The sequence below is a fragment of the Protopterus annectens genome, chromosome 5.part0, assembly GCF_019279795.1.
Source record: "Protopterus annectens isolate FY-2018-M chromosome 5.part0, PAN1.0, whole genome shotgun sequence".
Lineage (NCBI taxonomy): Eukaryota > Metazoa > Chordata > Ceratodontiformes > Protopteridae > Protopterus > Protopterus annectens.
Window position 1 is genome coordinate 1,632,073,138 of NC_056735.1, and position 20,525 is coordinate 1,632,093,662.

Sequence of the window (20,525 nt, forward strand, 5' to 3'; positions counted from 1 at the left end):
ATAAGTGCCTGTAGTTCGGAGACCCTGCGTGCTTTTTTCCATGACAAGTATTGTAGTTCTGCTGAGAAGGCTGGTTCGAAAGGAGGCAGTGTTAATTTTTCTAAAACGAAGTTGAGGTCCCAAGCTGGCTTTTGGGGTTTTCTGGGGGGTCTCATTCTTAGCCCCTCTGAGAAACTGCCTTAGCAAAGGGTGAGAGAATATGGGTGGATCCGTATTATATTGAGCTGAAATGGCTGAAGCATGGATCTCAATGGATGAGAAAGAAAGGCCTTTGTGTAGCATCTCAGTTAAGTATTGCAGTATTTGAGGAATGTTTGGTATCCCAGGATTTTGGCCTTTAGCCTGGTTCCATGCACAAAATCTTTTCCATTTGTCGGAGTACATTTTTCCTGGTGCTGGGCCTCCTGGCCTCCAAAATGACATCCAGGGCATCCTTTGAGAGAAGTGTGGATTGATAATTCAAGGTATTTTCCATGCAGCTAAATTTAAAGTCCTGAGTTGACTGTGAAGGATCTGACAGTTTTGCTGAGTCAACAGAAGTGGGAATTGAGGTAAGATCCATGGAGGGCTGTGAGTCAAGGTCCTTAGTAATGGGTACCAGTGCTGACGTGGCCAGTCTGGAGCAATGAGGATCATTTGTGGTCTGTCTGATGTGACTTTCAGTAATACCTTGGTCAAGAGGTAGTGGTGGGAAGGCATAGACTGTCAATGCTGTCCAACTGAATGATTAGGGCGTCCACTTTCCAGGCTAGGGAATGATAAGTCCTTGTGCAAAATTTTTGTAGTTGGCAATTGTTGGGGGAGGCAAATAGATCTGTCTGGGCAGCCCCACCTTTGAGTTATCATTGAAAATACTTGTGGGTGTAGTCTCCACTCATGAGGATCTGCCAAATTTCTGCTTAATCCGTCTGCCAATATGTTTTCCTTTCCTGGCAGGAACTGTGTTTGCAGTTGTACTTGGTTAAGTCAATGCTGTGTTCCACAAGGTCATTGCCTGTCTGCATAAAGGGTAGGAGTGTGTTTCTCCTCTGTTTATGTACCACATAACTGTGGTGTTGTCTGTCCTTAGTAGTAGTTGTCCTGGATGCAAGCAGTCCTTGAAGGCTGTAAGTGCATTTTACACAGCTAGCATCTCCTTTTGGTTGATGTGTAGATGCATTTGTTTTGCAGACCATTTGCCCTGTATGCACTGTCCTGCCATGTGTGCTCCCCAGGCGTAGTCTGAAGAATCTGTTGTCATAGCTTGGTTTGCTGGAGGTAAGACAAAAGGAAGACCCTTGTTTATTTGGCATGCTTGAGCCCGACATAGGAACTCTTTTGGAAGGCAGGGAATGAGAGGTATACTTGTTTCGAGGCTGTGTCTGTGTTGAGTCCATACACTTTTCAGGTACCACTGTAATTTCCTCATATGCAGCTTTGCATGTGGAATTAGCTGAATGCAGGATGCCATGAACCCCAATGTCTGCAGGATTTTCCTTGCAGTGAGCTGGGTAGAAATTGCCATCTTTTGGAAGTATTGAGTCAGTTTTTGTCTGGCGTGAGATAAGCCATCTGGGCCGTTGTATTTAAGCTGGCACCCAGGAATATTATGTCTTGTGAGGGTATTAGCTTTGACTTTTTGTTTACTGTGTACGCTAGGCAACTTAGCAGCTTTGTTACAAATGCCAGATGCTGTAATAGAATGGCCTTGCTGTCCGCTTGGATCAGGCAGTCATCCAGATATGGATAAATTTGTATTCCTCGTTGTCTGCAGTATGCAATTACTGATGCCAGGTATTTCGTAAATACTCTGGGCGCAGTAGATAAGCCAAAGGGCAATGCAGAGAATTGATGATGCGTTGTACTTGCCAAAAATCTGAGGTATCTTCTGCAATCTTGTCTGATAGGGATATGCAGGTATGCCTCTGAGGTTCAACGTTACCAGCCAAGACTCCTTGCCCAGCATGGGAAGAAGCTGCTGTAGTGTGAGCATTTTGAATTTGGGTACCTCCAGGTATGTGTTTAGAATTAAGAGGTCTAAAATGGGTCTTCAGGCTTTGTCCTTTCTTGGTACTAGAAATAGTCTTGAGTAAAAACCTTGACCTTGCTCCTTTGTAGGTACCTTTTGAATTGCTTTCATATCCATGAGAGCTGAAATTTGCGTTTGTGCCTCTGCCCATTGGTTTGGGGGCAGATTTGGCATGCCTCTCATCCTTGGTAAAGTGTGAAAATGAAATCTGTAGCCTCGGGTAATAATATCCAGAACCCATTTGTCCTTTGTTATGATGCGCCAATTTTGTGGAAATAGAGCCAGTTTTCCTCCCAAAGGTGCTGCCAGGGCAATTTTGCTTGGCAGGCGAAGAGGGAAGTCATTGCATTTGTTTCCTGAAGGGTTGAGATCTTTCGTCTCCACCTCTGAGTTGTTGTATACCATTGTCTAGGCCTGAAAGAACCTTGTGGCTGGCCCTCTGCCCCTTGGGCGTCTGTACCTACCCCTTTGGGGTCTGTCTCATGCAGGAAAGGACCAGTTTTTTGATGGCCAGTTTCTGCTGAAATGAGGAGGTTGTACCTGTAAAAAATCTTTAACTGTCTGCATAGATTTTGCCTTTTCTTCCATTTTCTTTAAAACTTCCTCTGCTTTGACACCAAATAACACATCTTTCTGCAATGGGGCATCCAATAACTTTGCTTTGACATGTTCTGGTAAGGCTTGCTCTTTTAGCCAAGCATGTCTACATATTACAGATCCTGTGACAGCTGCTCTACATGTGGCTTCCAATGAATCAAAACCACACTAAGGTATGCTTTCCCACCTGTTCTGCTGCATGCAGCAAATCCTGCATCTCTTTGAAATCAGGCTTATCTGTCTGAGGGATCAACATCTGCTTTAACTGTGTAATCAAGTACTGCTGGTATTTTAGCATGTGGAATTGGCAGTTGAAGACCCTCATGGCCAAAGTGGCAGATGTATACACTTTCTTCCCCCATCTTTCTAAAGCTCCGGAATCCCTTTCAGAAGGGATTGGATTCTTAGCAGTAGAGGCCTTAACCCCTTTGGGACCCAGGGAAATGGTTTCGGGGTCTGCAACAGGGCTTTTATATAGAAACTTATGAGAATCAGGAACTCTGTAGTATCTGTCTGGTTTAGCTGGTGCAGGAGGTAAAGAATCTGGGTTTAGACTAGATTCGGTGTAAACATCATCCAAAATGTCTAGAACTGGAGAAATTGCAAGGGGTCTATGCTGTGGGAGAAGAAACTCTTCACGGAGTCTTTTCTTAGAGCAATCTTGGCCTTCCCAGTGGAAGTGTTCCCTCATGGTGTGTAAAGTTTCCCCAAAAGAGTAGTCTTCGGGGGGGGGGGGGGGGATGGACTCTTCAGCATCTGAGTCTTCATAAGGAGGAAAGGAATAATCCTGGTCCTCAGAGTTAGCTGAGGAAATGGATGCTTGGTCAGAGGAAGGATAATCTTCTTCCAGTCTAGGCCTTTTGTCAGGAGAGGGTTGTGAACCCCTGATAAGGGTAATTAAATCCTCAGCCATCTTGAGCATCTGTTTTTTAGGCATAGGGGCCCTGTGGGGGTGTCTGTGGACCCGGTTTCCTAACTTTTAAGGGGGCTTTAAGTTTAGCATAAGACTTAATGGAGATAGTTGTCGGTTTGAAGACACCTTCAGAAACCGAAGGCCTGTCCAAAATCTCCGGATCACCGTCAGGGTTGGCGTCCGAGAGGTGAGAAGGAACCGGCTCCTGAGGCCCAGCTGATTCGGTCTGGGAGGCAGTCAGAATTTCTAACTCAGCGGTAGTCAGGGGCTGTGTAGGCACCTCGCTGAAAATCGGAGAACCGTTGGCAGGCCTTGCTGAGGCCTCGGTATCTGGTCTTGGCCTTAGTTGCCTGTCTTTACCTTTGCGTTTTTTATTCATTCCTGATGTCGGTTGCTCCGACATGCTATAGTTAAATTTTCTGCCAAAATAATGTCGGGCGAAATCTGCCCGACGCTTGATTGTACGTTTGTTGAACCTAGCACAAAACCGACAGAGACATCGTGGTCTGGGCCTAGGCAAGGAATACAATAAGAATGAAAATGCTTATGCGGTATTTGCTTCCCACAAGAAATGCAATTATTAACTTTGTCTGACATCAGTCTGAGGCAAGAAATGTTTCCCCAACGGGGTACTTAGCTTTAGAGAAGACTTCGGGCTGAAATTTGATTCGAAAATCTCAAGAGCTAGCCGACCGGCACTTGCGAACTGCTTCTGCTTCGGGCACCTTGCGGTAAGAAAGACTGAAGAAAATGGCGTTGGCTGCCTCTTTTATCCCCCTGTCACACTGACGTCAGGGAAGATGCGACGACAACAGACGCCGGACCAAGACTTTGGAATTCGGCCGACTGCAGGACCGCCTGATGGCAGGATAACCCAAGTGTGATGACTGCAGCAGTATAACACGATGATCAGGGGACTGAAACACTTCCTCGTGTGAGACGGGTAAGTGTTGGACAAGTAGTTACCCTGTCGATAAAATGAAAGTTCGGTGAGTGAACTTTCGATGCTTATTGTTCGATGTTCAGCTGTTCGATGTTCAGCTGTTCGATGGTTAGCCCATTCTATGGCAAACAATAGACACAAAGAAATGACATTTCCAAAGTAAAACAGTAACTACTTAGCATATCAATTCATTTACAAGGGCTCAATGGGAAAAAGCCAATATGACTTGACAAATAAAATGTAGTTCGGCAACTGTTCTAAAAAAAAAAAACCAAAATTACGGTGAAGTGGGGTAGATTACCATTTTACAAAAGATCTTCTAAATAAGCTTGAACTCAAGTGTGTCGGACAATCAGCGACTTAAACAAGATGCTGCAAAAGTCCTTCCCAGACAAAGGACATCAAATCTACCTTTCCATAAGGACTACCTAAAACTTCAGCAAAATTCAGTTTAAGGTATCAGATATCAAAAGGAATAAACATGCTTGTGCACACACACTGTGGCAGGCAGGGAGAGAGCAAACCTTTCTTGTAGCAAGCAGGAGAAATAAAAAACTTTGGATAAAAGGGCAATATATCTGAAGAACGGAATTCTGAAACCACAAATAAAAGTCAAATAATGTCTACTGTAAGGGCAACTATAAAGCAGTTTACAGCTAAATCTGAGGCAGTATGGCAGTCTCAAGTCTAAATGGTTAGCAAGCAAAACAGCAGAGTAAGTCAGCTACCAGTGTGGCATATGCCAAAACAGCAGAGTAAGTCAGCTACCAGTGTGGCATATGCCAAAAGAAAATCTAAGAAAAATCTGCAAAGACAAATGTCAGCTAGCAGTAGTGTTAAAGTAAATAACTTAATGAAACACCCTTAACATGTAGGCATTTCAAATATTAGGAATTAAGGTCAAGCAACTTCATAAACTTACTACATTTAACTAGCACTTACCTGTTGCCCTTGCGTTGTTTGAAAAAGTTGGGCAACAGCAGCAAAGGCATCTGAACTAGGAAGTTGTGGCATCTGAACTGAATTTAAAACTGGAATTGGAGGTTCAGCTGGAATCCTCACTGGAGAAGGAGGGGGGGAAGTTGCTGCAAAGTAAAAAGAACAGTCAAAACTGGGATGTCATGCATGCAAAAACACATTCATCAAAAGAAAATGCCATAACATCCACTTGCAACTGCCTGTAAACCACAGCAACCCTAGCTCAAAAACAGATGAAAATTTGTCTCCGTTTCTTCTTAAACCATGAGACAAATCACACAGGACTTTATCACTGATTAGATAAAGCCTAGAATTACATACCTAGAATTAGACTGAAAACAAACTGAACAGCTCAGCAGCACATTACAAACATGCAGCCACAAAAGGAACACACAAACCTTAAAGAATGTTTCTGGCCTCCATTTAGTATTTGCATCACAAATTATGGACTTTTTACACATGTATCACAACTACACAGCTAATGTAAAGTTAGGACAAAACACACCCAACACTTCACATACTACCACAACAGTATTCAAACAAAAGCAAAGAAAGAATGGAAAGGATTCAAATGGGGGAGGGTTACTACCAATGACAAAAATATCACGAACTAAAATGTATTAAGCACACACTGCCTCACGTGAAAAATCTAGCACATTTAGATTACTTGGCACCTTTCCTTTACAAGCTTTTCTGCATCAACTTGCTCACACATCTGGTCTCAACATAACTTCCAAGACTACCACCCTAAACTATTTACTCTGCTACACTGCTTCATTTGCCAAATCTTCACTCTCTCACCTAAAAGAACCTAATCCATACAATACCTAAATCATTTGATGAAATATTACCAACTGAAGTACAGTTGTGTCTACCTACCATAAATGTGTATGTTGAGTGCACATCACTGTCACAGTAATAACTCCTTGGGAATTCCTGATGTGGAAGCCCTTGGCCAGCAAGAATATCAGAAACTTTTCTCCTTCCTCTACATCCAGCACCCCTCCCAAACATCAGGGCACAAGTTGGCACCGTAAACCACCCCCCCCGAAAAAGAGAATGGAGTCCCACTCTCAAACCTCTAGCACAGGAGCACCAAACCATCCATACAGTTCCATACAGAGAATGGTGAGGGAGACCTGAAGGGTGACCTAAACGGGGAAAAGACACAGGAAAGAATAAAGGGACCCCCCCACCCCAAACCGTATACGAGATTCAAACGAGAGGACTATTGCAACACTAAATACACTTGATCTATATTTATGGTTAAGTAGACAACTATCTTATGTTCACTACTTTTCACTGCTGCAGTAAAACACCCTTGGGAGGATATTCAAAGCTGAAGAGCAGGCAGTTGGAAAGAAAGCTAGACAGAATGCCCAGCAGAACTATATAGGTGAAGTCAACACTGGCTCTAGAAGACTTAGAAGCTGTAGCTTTTGGTCAAGATGTGGACTGAGGACCAAGAGGCTGCCTTGGAAGACAGCCATGGTGGTTGCGGCTCTGGAAGAATAAATTCCAATTTGGCCTGGCAACTTCTTATCTTGCTGCCTAACAAAAACAGATGCATTCAGACATCCTAAATATGGTGAGGTTAAGGCCTTAACACATTATGCTAACCTCCACCCCTCTGCTTTTGCAAAGGTAGTTACAAGGCTTGCAATCCAGGGACCATTTATGAACCTAGCCCAAACTCCCAGATGCTCCTAAGCACTGCCCAGTTAAGTGACTTGATTAAGATTAAGCACTAGGCCACTTGGAAATGGTCTGTTTGCCCACTGGTTTACTCAAATTTATTAGATGCAAAGGTCACAAAAAAAAAGGTCCGACTTAGATAAGTCTTGTCTGAGTAATATCGAAGCTGCCTGTCTACATCTAATGGTGCAAACTTCTTTAGTCCATGTTTAGGGGTTTGGAAAGGCAAGGAGAAGTATGCCTTGATTCAGGGGGAGTTCAGTTAACCTTAGACAAGGGAGAGGTTATGTCTCATCTAGCTACTCTTTACACATCAATGCTTGTAACTCAGACTCGATGAGCCAAAGTGATGGCAACTATCAATGCAGTTTTCCAAGACAAGGATTTGATTTCTGCAAAGACTGCAGTTTCAAAAAGTTGCAGTGTGAGCTTCTCCAGTACAATATTGAGGTCCCAGGAAGGAACGGGGGGCTCTTTTGGGTGGCCTTAGGTGGATGATGCCTTTAAGGAGCTGTTTCATCATTAGCTGGGAAACAGAGAGGGTTGCATATGTGGGCAGGCAAGGCAAATAATCCTCCTTTAAAATTAATATTTCTGCCATAACAGGAGATACAAAAAAATGCATAAAACCACAAAACCCAAGAGCAACTTTAACAGTAAATAAGTGCTTTCGTTCTACAAATTTAGAACTTCAATTCAGTTATACAGCCCCCCCACCCCCGCCTTAAATACATATAATCCTGAATAAAATCATTGATAAAAACAATTGCTAAAATTATTTAAAGCCATACAGCCTGATTTTACACTACCAATCCAGAAAACACAGATCTCAATAAAAACCAATACATAATCAGAATATATACATACACAAAACATGATAAACAATCATATATAAAATAAAACTAATCATGTGAGCTCATCTTTTTATTTTTTATACGCGACTGTTTACTATTATGTAATGTGTATGTGTAGTTTTTATTGAGATCTGTCTCCTTCCTAGATTGGTAATGTAAAGGCAGACTGTATGGCTTTAAATAATTTAGCAATTGCTTTAATCAATGGTTTTATTCAGGGTTATATGACTAAATTAATGTATTTAAAGACAGGGGTTGCATAATTGAAAGGTCTGATAAAGTTCTAACTTTGTAGAATGAAACCACTTATTTTTCTACTTTTAAAGTTGCTCTTGAGTTTCGTGGTTTTGGCGCATTTCTTGTTTTTCCTTGTCTCTCATGTGGATTTTGTCTGTTTGGCCAGATGGGTTATAACCAAGTGTAATTTAGCTAACAGACTGCTGGACCTTGTTTTGACACCAAACAGAATATTTTCTATTTTGAGATGCAAGATCTTCCAGAAGAGATTACAGCTCTTTCAAAACAGATCAGATGTGGTCCAGCAGCTGACCATGGGGATAAGGACCATCATCATCCGGGCTGCCAACTTCAGTCTGGTCAGGTTGGGGTGCATGGTAGCTCCGCTGTACTGGGTGTAAAGCTCCAACTCCTGTGGAAGCAGCGAAGGTTCTTGTCTGCTCATGCTGTGTAACACAGGCAGCCAATGCTGTCTTAGCCAGAAGGGTGCAATCAAGATCACACACTGCCCTTCCTCCCCAACATTTACTAGTAACCTGGGGATGACTAGTATGTAAGGAAAGCATACGGAAACAGAATTATCCATGGGAATGACAATGTGCCTGTCCTCAGTCAGCTGTCTTTGGCCTTTGAGCAACATTTTAATTGACTGTACTCAGACAGAATTAGTACAGGCTGCGTCCAAGGCACAATGTGTTAGGGCACACAGAGTTTCAAGTCGAAGTGGATATGCATTACAGTTGAGCTCCGAGCCTGCTTCTGTTTATAATGGTTATGGACTAATTGACAAACAGGTAGGAGGGAACAGATCAACAGCTGCTGTACTCAAATAATGACATGTTACAGGCATACTCTGAACAAAAACTTCAGCAAAGGATAGGGGAATACAACAATAAAACTGAAGGTACATGGGATGAGTCTGGGCGCAGATGTAAGGCAGCTGTAACTGGCAGCAAAAGGGGACAATCCGTTAAAACTCAGAATTGAGAGAGAATTGAAAAGAGTGGAACAAATAAACAGCTTCAAGTACTGGCTAGGGTGGTTGAGGAAAAGGGCAGTCTGAATGAAGAGATTAAAGTTAGAAACAAGAGGGGCTGCAGCCAACTGGCACACTGTCAGAAATGGTGTAAGACAGAAAAATACCAAAGAAGCTCAAATGTAAGATATAAAAAACAGTGGTGTGACCACTACTACTGTATGCTAAAATAAACTGGGCAGTGAAGGCAGATTAGCTGAGGAAGCTAGAGGTAACAGATGAATTGCCCAAGATGGGTGTCAGGATGCACTCTGGGACAGAAGAAAAGGGATCATCAGGGAAGAAGTCCAAATAGCTCCAACTGCAGAGAAGGTCAAAGACAGATTACGGTGATCCAGGCACATGTGCAGAAAAACAGAAGAGTATCTGGGGGCGATGACTTGGGACAGACTGGAAGGAGATAAAGATATTTAGCAATGTGATGGATGGGTCTTGTGAGAGCAGACCTGTGACAGGCATAACTGCCAAGGAAGGCAGGAGTGGCACTGAAAAAAAGATGGCAACAGTTGATATGATATCATAATCCCATGTAGAAAATGGGGAAAAATAGTGGGTCGATTATATTGTTGATTCAAAGGCAAAAGGATCTACTTTTGGCGTGCATCATTTTCCTGTGACTTATGAATAGGTTATTTTTTACCATCCACTAGCGTGGGTCTACAGCAGATCTGCACAGGTGGTCTTGCCAGGCTGTTTTTCTCTCTCTCCTGGAAGGTACTGTGTTACAAGTGCAATCCCATTTCTAGTGCTGCCTCTCAGAGTTGCACAGCTAGGAGACAGTAGGTAGGAGTGGGTACCAAATCAGTAGTGTTGCCTATCTTTACTAAAAGGGTCCTGATCTCCACAACTGTTTGGATGTAATCATAACCGTGTACACAGCTATCTCCTCCAGATGCGACTTTGGAACAACGTCATCTCCCATTGGTCTTGTACCTGGAGACCACCTGACTGTGCTCCCCTGACTAGGTCTGAGGTCAAAACTTGGTTTCCTATACAGCACTGGAAAGGGACTTTCATTCTGTAGACAGGCTTCTATCCAGTATAACTTTTCACAAGTATGGGAGAAGATTATATTTAAGCTTAGCGGGGGGTTAAGACACAGGAGGCCAAGAACTAAAGAACCCTGAGGATTTCTATGGCAAACATGAACACCAGCTGGTGTATTGACTGAAGAAATGGATCATGAACAGAACTTTGTCTTGTGAGAAAAAGGCCATTTGTGTGCGAATCTAGTGGGGCTCTTAAGATTAGTCTGCAAGAGGGGGTTAAGACTGGACTTCATGTGCAAGTAAAATCTTAGGTTTAGACAGGCCACAGTGCACTGCAGAAAAGCTTCCAGCCACTTCATAGATATCTTGACTAGGCAATTGCCTGGGCAGGGGTAGACCTGCATTCCACTCATCCAGCAATAGGCAACTACTGCAGGAAGATATTTTGAGAACACACTGAGCAGTAATTAGATAAGCCAAAGAGTAATGCACAGAACTGAAAATGGTTCCCACGTGCCTGAAATGGAGATAGTATTGCTGTGTAAAATCTTACCATAACTTTAGACATCCTTCTCTTGTATGCTGCTGTATTCATACCACAAGGGAGTCTGCCCCTGGTAGACTCTCATACGTCTGGCCATTTTACAAAAGATAGATGCTAGTGTGCGTGTGACGTCCCACATCTCTGTGGCCAGCCATAAACAGACGTCCGGTACAAAATGGATGTCAGCACACACCTTCCTCAGAAATAAAAGTTGCTGGAATCTACTACAGAGTGGGTACTCAAGAGTCGTGCAAGTGGACGGCAGGGTGGGAAACTATACAGCAGCATATAGAAGAGATCATCTAATGTCCTTCTATTCATATGCTGTTGCATTCATAGCAAAAGCTCCTGTATTAAGAATTGAGAGGAGGAAGAGAAGCATTTTCCACAAACCCATGCCGGACAGCTCTGGCAAACCCAGCTCTGGCCCTAGAAATAATGTCCAACTTGTAGTGATTGGTAAAGGTATGGACAGAGGACAATGGAGCTACTTCTAAAATGGCAGCTGTATTCAGACCCCTTGAAAAATGCTCCAGATGAGGATACTGCCCTAGTGGAGTGTATCTTTACAGGGCAGGGAAGCCTTCTGCCATGGGCAGTATGGCAAAAAGTAATTGTTTTAGACATCAAAGAGGATATGGTTTGCTTGGAAGCAGGGTGTCCCAAGGCTCTTGGGTGAAAAGACAGCCTCTGTCTGATTCACGGATGGGTTTGGTCTTGGTCAGATAGTTATCGGACATGTCTGAACATCTAAGGTATGCAGAATAATTTCAGCCAGGTTTTGGGGTGAAGGACAATGTGGGCAGATCGATGGCCTGATTAAAGGAGCGCTCACTGACCACTTTGGGCATAAAGGTGGTATTGGTATCCAAACCTACCCTGTCTACATGGAAAACAGTAAAAGGATGGGAGGCAATTAGGCCTTGTAGTTCTGAGAGCCATCTGGCTGAAGTAATGGCCACCAAGAGTATAGTTTTCCATGTACAATGTTGGAGAGAACAGTCTTTGGCTGGCTCAAAGGGTGGCTGTGTCAATTTCTCCAGTACAAAGTTAAGATCCAAGGAGGAGGAATGGGCACCTTGGGGGTCTGAGGTGCAGAACCCCTTTTAGAAAAAGTAAAACTTCCAGCCTTGAAGCCAAAGGAGGGGGTGAGAGCCAGGCATGCTGAAATGGCAGATAAATGAGTCTTGACAGAGGAATAAGATAGTCCAGACTTCAATTCACACATGTAGGACAGGATCACTGTGGGTACTACTACCAGTGGTTGTAAGTTGCATTCTTCACAATGGGTAGAAAATCTCTTCCATAAGGTATGACTTTCTGGTACCTGGTTTTCTGGCCTTCTGCAAAACCTTAACCACGTCCTCTAAAGAGGTCCGAGGGGAATCAATGCCCTATCAACCACAGTGTAAGGCTTAGAGTGGACAGTTTTGGGTGTACGAGTGTTCCCCTCTCCTGTATGAGCGGCTCCATCCGTTGGGGTAACTAGTGGTGATTGCCCTTGGCTAGACGGAGTAGTAGGGGGAAAAGAACAGTTGTGTAAATTCTTAACATAACCATATATGTTATTCTCTTCAATGTTGCAGTATTGTGTGTGTGGGATTTCCTGCCCTCAGTATGTTGGCTTCTAAACAAAAGCTTCAGTTTGGCAGCTGTAGTGTACATGGGACATCACATGTAGGGCAATAAACTAGGGGCCTTAAATGTGATGTTTGCACATGCAATCCTCCGACAGTACAGCTGTGTACACTTACCATAAATGTAGATGTTTGAGTGTATTCACTGTTGCAGACATCACACTTGGGTTATCCTGCCAGGGGTAGCCCTCAGTCGGCCAGAATATCAGAGGCTTAGTATTTCTGCATTGGTTGCTGTCACTCCAAGACTCGCATCAGGTCGTTAGTGGTATAAAATCAGGCAGCCGACGCCATTACATCAGTTTTTCTTGCCCCAACTGTCAGGAGTCCCCAAATAGGGAGCTAGGTTATGGTGGAAGACCAACACCAGTAGAAAGTAAATACCAAAAAATTCCCAGCAAAGAGTAAGAGCGAGGAAGAGAGACCAGGGCGATGGAGGGTAGAAAACCAGGACTGTTAAAGTGAATACACTAACATCTACATTTATGATAAGTGTACACAGCTGTACTATGTTCGTGTTTCACTGTTGATGTCATCACACTTGGGTTGATTCCAAAAGCTGAAGAAAAGGGTAGAGGCAGCCAAGAACACTGGGGGCTGCCTAGGATGCCCTGCAAGACTGCAGTTGCAAACCCTGCCCAGGATTTGAAGATAGGCAGGTGGTAATGCTTGGTGACGGTATGAACAGTATGAACAGAAGTCCATGTTGCAGTCTCCAGGGCATCCCTGGTGGGGACCACTACAAGAAAAGCTGCAGAGGTGGAGGGTGCCATAGTGGAATGTGTCCTGACCCCCTAAGGGGGTGGTTTCCGTTGGTGATTGTAGCAGAAATGGATGCAGTCTGCTATCCATATGGAGATTGTTTGGATATGGCCTTGCCCTCTGCCCCTGCTGCAAAGCTTACTAGCAATTGCTTGGTTTCCCTAAAATACGTAGTCCTATCCAGGAAGAATCTGAGCTGTCTGTGCACATCTAGAGAATGCAGAATTCTTTCCTCCTCGTTTTGTGGGTTAGGGAAAAAAGTGGGCAAATGAATTTATTTGTTTGAGAGCCACACTGGACACCACTTAAGGCATGAAAGTTGGGTGAGTCCTGAAGGAGACTCAGTCAGCATGGAAAACGAAGGGCTCTACAGCCATGAGTGCTTGTATTCCTGAAACTCTTCTAGCTGAAGTGATGGCCAGAAGAAAGGCTATTTTCCAAGAGGAATTTCAACTCTGCTGAAGCTGCATGCTCAGAGGGGTAGGGTGAGCTTTTCCAACACAAAACAAAGGTCCCAAGCTGGGGTAGGAGCTCTTCTGGGCGGCCTTATTGTTAGCTTCTCTTAGTACTGTTCGATGAGAGGGTGTGAGAAGAGAGGTGGTCTGTGCTGAAATGAGCAGAGATGGCAGAGGCATGAATTTTAATAGAAGAGAAGGATAGGCCCCTGTGTAGTAGGTCTGCTAGGTAATCCGGGATGAGAGATAGGGAGGGCTGTGCCGTTTCAGCTCCTTTAGTCCGGATCCAGGTGCAAAACCATTACCGCTTGTCAGCATAGGATTTTCTAGTACTGGGGCATCTGTCCTCATGTGTAACATCCAGAAAGTACAGTTTTGTACCTACCATAAATGTAGATGTTAGAGTGCTAATACAGCTGCAGTCATAACAGATGGGTTTTCCTACCGTCAGGCGGGTCCTCAGTCGGCCGAATTCCAAAGTCTAGGTCCGGTATCGGATGTAGTCGCTTCTTCCATGACGTCAGTGTGACAGGGGTATAAAAGAACCAGCCGACGCCATTTTCTTCAGTTTTTCTTGCCCCAGATGTCAGGTGCCCGCAGAAGGAAGGCAAAACATAAACTTATGTAATAATGCAATGCAATATAATCAAAAAAAGTACAGTTTTGTACCTACCATAAATGTAGATGTTCGAAGATCCACATTGCTGCAGTCCTTACTTATGGGTAGTCCGCTGTCCTCGGTCGGCCCGAATACCAAAGTATTAGGCTGACGTCGGTCATGGGCACCTAGATCTGACATCAGAGCATCAGGGTATAAAGGCGCATGACCAACGTCATATCCTCAGTCTTTTCTTGCCCCAGATGTCAGAAGGCCAAACAAGAAAGACCACAGACAAAAACAGAATACCTCCCAAAAACAAGCCCAACAACAACCATCACCTAAAGCATAGCACCATGTCAAACTACAGTGGGGAAGGAGGGAGGGTAAATTGGACTGCAGCAATGTGGATCTTCGAACATCTACATTTATGGTAGGTACAAAACTATACTATGTTCTTCATCTCACATTGCTGCAGTCCTTACTTATGGGTAGAATCCCAAAGCAACGGGAAAGGGAGGTTGGTAAAATTCATAGAGCATTAGGGGCTGCTAAAATGCCCTGTAAAATTGCAGTGGCAAATCCAGCCCTAGACTTAGACTAAAGAGGAAGGTGGTAATGTTTAGAAAAAGTATGCACTGAACTCCAAGTAGCTGCCTCCAAAATGTCTTTTGTAGCTACCCCCCTTAGAAAGGCCGTAGAAGTAGCAGTAGCCCTAGTGGAATGAGGCCTGATTCCAGCAGGAATCTCCTTACCATGATGGGAATAACAGAAAGAAATACAAAACCCAATCCATTTAGAAATAGTTTGTTTTGAAACAGGTTTACCCTGTGAACCCAAAGCAAAAGAAACAAACTGCTGAGACTGTCTGAACTCCTTGGTTCTGCTCAAATAATAACGCAACTGTCTGTGAATATCCAAAGTATGCAAAATTCTCCCCTTTATTTTGGGGGTTTGCATAAAAAGTAGGCAAATGAATAGTTTGGTTTAAGGCCACACTAGAAACCACTTTAGGCATAAAGGAAGGATTAGTACGCAAAGATATCCTATCCTTATGAAAAATCAGGAAAGGCTCCACTGCCATGAGGGCCTGTAATTCAGAAACCCTTCTTGCAGAGGTAATGGCCAACAAAAAAGCAGTTTTCCATGACAAATACTTTAACTCGGCAGTAGCTGCAGGCTCAAAAGGTTGTAGAGTAAGTTTTTCCAACACAAAATTGAGATCCCAAGCAGGAGTAGGAGCTCTCATTGGGGTCTTATATTCTTTTCCCCTCTAAGAAATTGCTTAAACAAAGGATGAGAGAATAAAGGAGGTCACAATCATAGTGAGCAGAAATGGCTGCAGCATGGACCTTTATCGAGGAGAAAGACAAACCCTTGTCCAATAACTCAGTAAGATATTGAAGAGCAACACTTAAATCAGGTTTGGAGACATCAAAGTCCTTTCCTTTGCTCCAAATAAAAAATCTCCTCCATTTATCAGAGTAAACTTTCCTGGTACTAGGCCTCCTGGCCTCCAAAATAACATTCAAAACTTGTTGTGGAAGCTGAGACCCTCCAGAGTCTAAAACAGAATATGCCAGGCTGTTAGGTGCAGAGACTGAATCTTGACATTGAGGAAGTGATTGCCCTCTTGTGACAAAAGGTGCGGAATCAAAGGCAGAGGCCATGGAGGTTCTCGTACTAAACTCCTCAGTAGTGGGTACCAGTGTTGTCGAGGCCAATCCGGTGCTATCAAAATCATGGTTGGCTTGTCTTGTCTGGCCTTCAAAAGTACCTTGGGAAGAAGAGGCAGAGGTGGAAAGGCATATACATGCAGATTGTTCCAACTGAATGATAGAGCGTCCACCTTCCAAGCTGTGTGATGAAACATTTTTGTGCAAAACTTTGGCAACTGGTAATTTAGTTGGGAAGCGAACAGATCTATGTCTGGAGTTCCCCATAACACTGTCAACTTTTGAAATACATGAGGATCCAATTTCCACTCGTGGGGATCCACTATTTGTCTGCTCAACACATCTGCTAAGGAGTTCTGTGCTCCTGGTAGAAACCTTGCCTGAAGACTGAGGTGTAGCTTGAGAGCAGTTTCCCACAAAATCATCGCTTGCCTGCAAAGAGGGTAAGAATGGGTTCCCCCTTGCTTGTTGATGTACCACATGACAGTAATGTTGTCTGTTTGAATCAACACCTGCCCTGGGTGAAGTAAATCTTTGAAAGCCATCAATGCAAACTGGACTGCTAACATTTCCTTCAAGTTGATATGCAAATGTTGGAGTTTGACAGGCCACGTGTCTTGCACCCATTTTCCATTGAGGTGTGCTCCCCAAGCCTTGTCCGAGGCATCTGTCGTTAGAATCTGACTCGCCTCTGGCGGGTCACAGAGAGTCCCTTGTTTAGGTGACATTCCTGAGCCCACCACAAAAACTCCTTCTGAATGCAAGGTATTATCTGAATGACAGTGTCTAGATCTTGGCAGTGCTGTGTCCATATATTTTTGAGATACCATTGAAGCTTCCTCATATGCAATTTGGCATTGGGAAGCACCAGAATACAAGATGCCATGAACCCCAAGGCTTGAAGGACTGTCCTTGCAGTCAGCCTGGACCGTAGAGACATTTGATGGAAATAAAGAGAAAGGCTTCTTTGTTTGTCCGGGGTCAAAAAAGCCATCTGGGAAGCTGTATTCAGTCTCACACCCAGAAAGCACATGTCCTGAGAGGGTACTAGACTGGACTTTGTTTCGTTCACAGAATACCCTAGGCATCTTAACACTGCCACCACATACTGTAGATGAAGAAGTTCGTCATTTTCTTGTGCAATAATCAGGCAATCGTCCAAATAAGGATAAATCTGTATTCCTCTTAGTCTGAAAAAGGCTATCACTGGAGCCAGAACCTTTGTGAACACTCTGAGCAGTAGATAAGCCAAAGGGCAATGCAGAGAACTGATAATGTAAATTTCCAGCCCAGCAGGTACCTCCTGCAACTGGGCCTGATAGGAACATGAAGGTAAGCCTCTTTGAGATCCAGAGTAACCATCCAGTGATCTTTTCCCAACAGAGGTAAAAGTTGTTGTAAAGTCAGCATCTTGAACTTTGGAATGTCCAGGTAAGTGTTGAGGATAGATAAATCCAAAATTGGTCTCCACGTGTTCCCTTTCTTTGGAACTAGAAACAGGCGAGAATAAAATCCTAGGCCCACTTCTGACAGAGGAACTGGCTGTATAGCTCCTATTTGAAGTAGTAAAGAAATTTGTTTGTGAGCCTCTATCCTTTGCCGAGGAGGGACGTCTGGCATGCCCTTGAAAGGAGGTATGGTATGGAAATAGAACTTGTAACCTCGGTTTATAATGTCCAATACCCATTTGTCCTGGGTGACTAAATGCCAATTTTGCTGAAAAGAGCCAACTTTCCTCCCAAAGGAGCTGCCAGGCAAGAAGAATCTGGCAGCTGAAAATGCAGGTCATTGGGCCTGTTCACGAAGGACTGGCCCCTGCCCTCACCAGCAGATTGAGCAGGCGAACTCCATTGTCTCGGCCTGAAGGTACTCTGAGCTCTGCCCCTACCACGCCTAGATCTACCCCTAGACTGAGAATCAGAAGGGTACGTCCACCCCTTAGTAGGCCAATTTCTACTAAACTTTGGAGGTTGTACCTGCAAAAAATCTTTAACAGTCTGCATAGACTTAGCCTTGTCTTCCATTTTCTTTAAGACTGACTCCACAGGAGGACCAAACAAAACTTCAGACTGTAAAGGGGCATCCAGAATTCTAGACTTAACATACTCAGACAAATTCTGATCCTTAAGCCAGGCGTGCCCTCTGAATAACTGAACCAGAGGCAGCCACCCTAGAAGAAGCCTGTAAAGCATCAAAACCACATTCCAAAGAGTGCTTTCCCACCTGTTCAGAAACATGCACTAAATCCTGCAATTCTTTACACTCTATGCCCTCTGCCAAAGCATCCACTTTAGATCTTAGCTGAGAAAGGAGGAAATTCTGATACTTCAACATATGAAACTGGCAGTTCAAAGCTCTCATTGCTAAAGTAGAAGAGGTATACACCTTCTTACCCCATCTATCCAAAGCTCTAGCTTCCTTATCCAGAGGAACCGGATTCTTAACAACAGAGGCTCTAACACCCTTAGGCCCCTGACTAATAGTTTCTGGGTCCGCCCTAGGATTCTTATAAAGATATTTATGAGCCTCAGGCACCCTGTAATACCTGTCCAGTTTAACTGGAGCAGGAGGCACAGAATCTGGATTAAGGGAAGCTTCCGAGAAAACATCTGAAACAACATCCAAAACCGGAGGTATAGCTAAGGGTCTATGCTGTGGTAAAAACAAGAACTCCCTAAGTCTCTTCCGTGCATCAGAGTAATCCTGTCCTTCCCACTTAAAATGCTCCCTCATGGAATGCAGAGTTTCTGAAAATGAAAAATCCTCTGGAGGAGAAGCAGAAGGAGTGGAATCCTCTGCATCAGAATCAGAATAAGGAGGAAATCTTGAATGTCTTCAGCAGAAGACTCTGAATCATCTGAGGCCTGCTCCAAACTTTCCAACTCTGGCTCCATCCTGGGCCTCTTATCAGGAGGGGGCATAGAACCTCTAATTAAAGTAATCAAATCCTCTGCCATTTTAAGCATGTGCTTTTTAGGCACAGACCCTGAAGAACCAGAACTGACACCAGAGGAAGGCAAAACAGACCTGCCCTTAGAAGGAGCCTTAGAAACAGTAACAGAAGGCCTAACCACCTTGGGCATAGAAGGGAGAATAGTAACCTGAGAGGCCCCTTCAGCCTGACCTGCCTCCTGAGAGGCCACATCATGTAAAATCAAAGTTTCCCCCTAGGCCTCAACAGAAACTTCAGCCGGATCCACCTGTTCAGCTGTAGCTTCTAAAGATCCGGCGTCCGTAACGGACGAATCATCCTGCCTAGGCTTTAAAGATTTGTCTTTGCGCTTCTTAGTAGAAGCAGGCGTCGGAACATCTTACGGCATATTATAATTACACCTCTTGCCAAAAACTAACCTAGCGCAATCTAACCTCCGTTTTATAGTAAACATTAAACCTAGCACAAAACCGACACCCAACTACGTCGTGCTCCGGTCCCAAACAAGGAATACAAAGCGAGTGGTAATCCCTATGCGGTATCTGTTTCCCACAAGAAATACAATTATTGACTTTTTCTGACATCCGGTAAGTAACTGAGGCAAGAAAAACAAAATATTCCCCAGCAGTGCCAATAACTTGGTATCGGTCTGAAACTCCAGCGAAAAATTTCAGAGCAGCGGCACTTGCAGCGCTGCTTCTGCATCGGACCATGCGGCAAAAAGACTGAGGATATGGCGTCGGTCATGCGCCTTTATACCCTGGCTCTGATGTCAGATCTGGCGCCCATGACCGGCGATCAATACTTTGGTATTGGGACCACCGAGGACAGCAGACTACCCATAAGTAAGGACTGCAGCAATGTGAGATGAAGAACATCAGTAGTTGCAAGCAAATACACCATAAAAGAATACCCCAATCAGGTTGCATGAGGAGGTGTTAGCCATTAGGCCTGTCCCAAGAGGGGAAGGAGGGAGGGAAACCTGGACTGCAGCTGTATTAGCACTCGAACATCTACATTTATGGTAGGTACAAAACTGTACTATGTTCATCGTGCATACCGCTGCAGTCATAACAGATGGGTTGAATCCCAAAGCTAAAAAAGGGGTGGTAGGCACTAAGTGGAGCCAGGATGCCCTGCAAGACTGCAGTGGCAAAGCCCGCTCTAGATTTGGAGTATAATGGTAGGTGATAGTGCTAGGAGAAAGTATGTACAGAACTCCAAGTGGCTGCTTCCAAAATATCTTTGGTATGAACCCCCCTGAGGAAAGCTGCAGAGGTAGCTGTGGCCCTTGTGGAGTGAGATCTGATGCCTGTAGGTACAGTTTTACCATGAAAAGAGTAACAAAAGCGTATGCAGTGGGCTATCCATTTTGAGATTGTCTGTTTGGAAATAGGCTTCCCTTGAGCACCTGTAGCATAGGACACAGAGTTGCTCCGATTTTCTGAAAGGCTTTGTTCTGTCCAAATAATAGCAGACTGTCTGTGAATGTCCAAGGAATGTAGTAGTCTCTCCCCTTTGTTTTGTGGATTAGGGTAAAGGTAGGTAAGTGGATAGCCTGATTCAAGGCTACCCTGGATACTACCTTTGGCATAAAGGAAGGTTGGTTCAAAATTTTTTGGAAAAATTCTGGCCCCCGATTTTTTGGGAAATTTGGGGGTGGGAAAAGGG

General features: G+C 44.1%; 1 protein-coding gene across 1 annotated transcript in view; it reads right to left on the minus strand.

The window, feature by feature from the left end:
* The window catches only part of LOC122802398 (SR-related and CTD-associated factor 4-like), a 1,636,555-nt gene that overhangs the window by 943,707 nt on the left and 672,323 nt on the right, over positions 1 to 20,525 (minus strand). Inside the window, exon 7 of the mRNA XM_044072023.1 lies at positions 5,404 to 5,546. Coding sequence (XP_043927958.1) covers positions 5,404 to 5,546 — 143 coding nt within the window. The remainder of the gene's footprint in view (positions 1 to 5,403; positions 5,547 to 20,525) is intronic.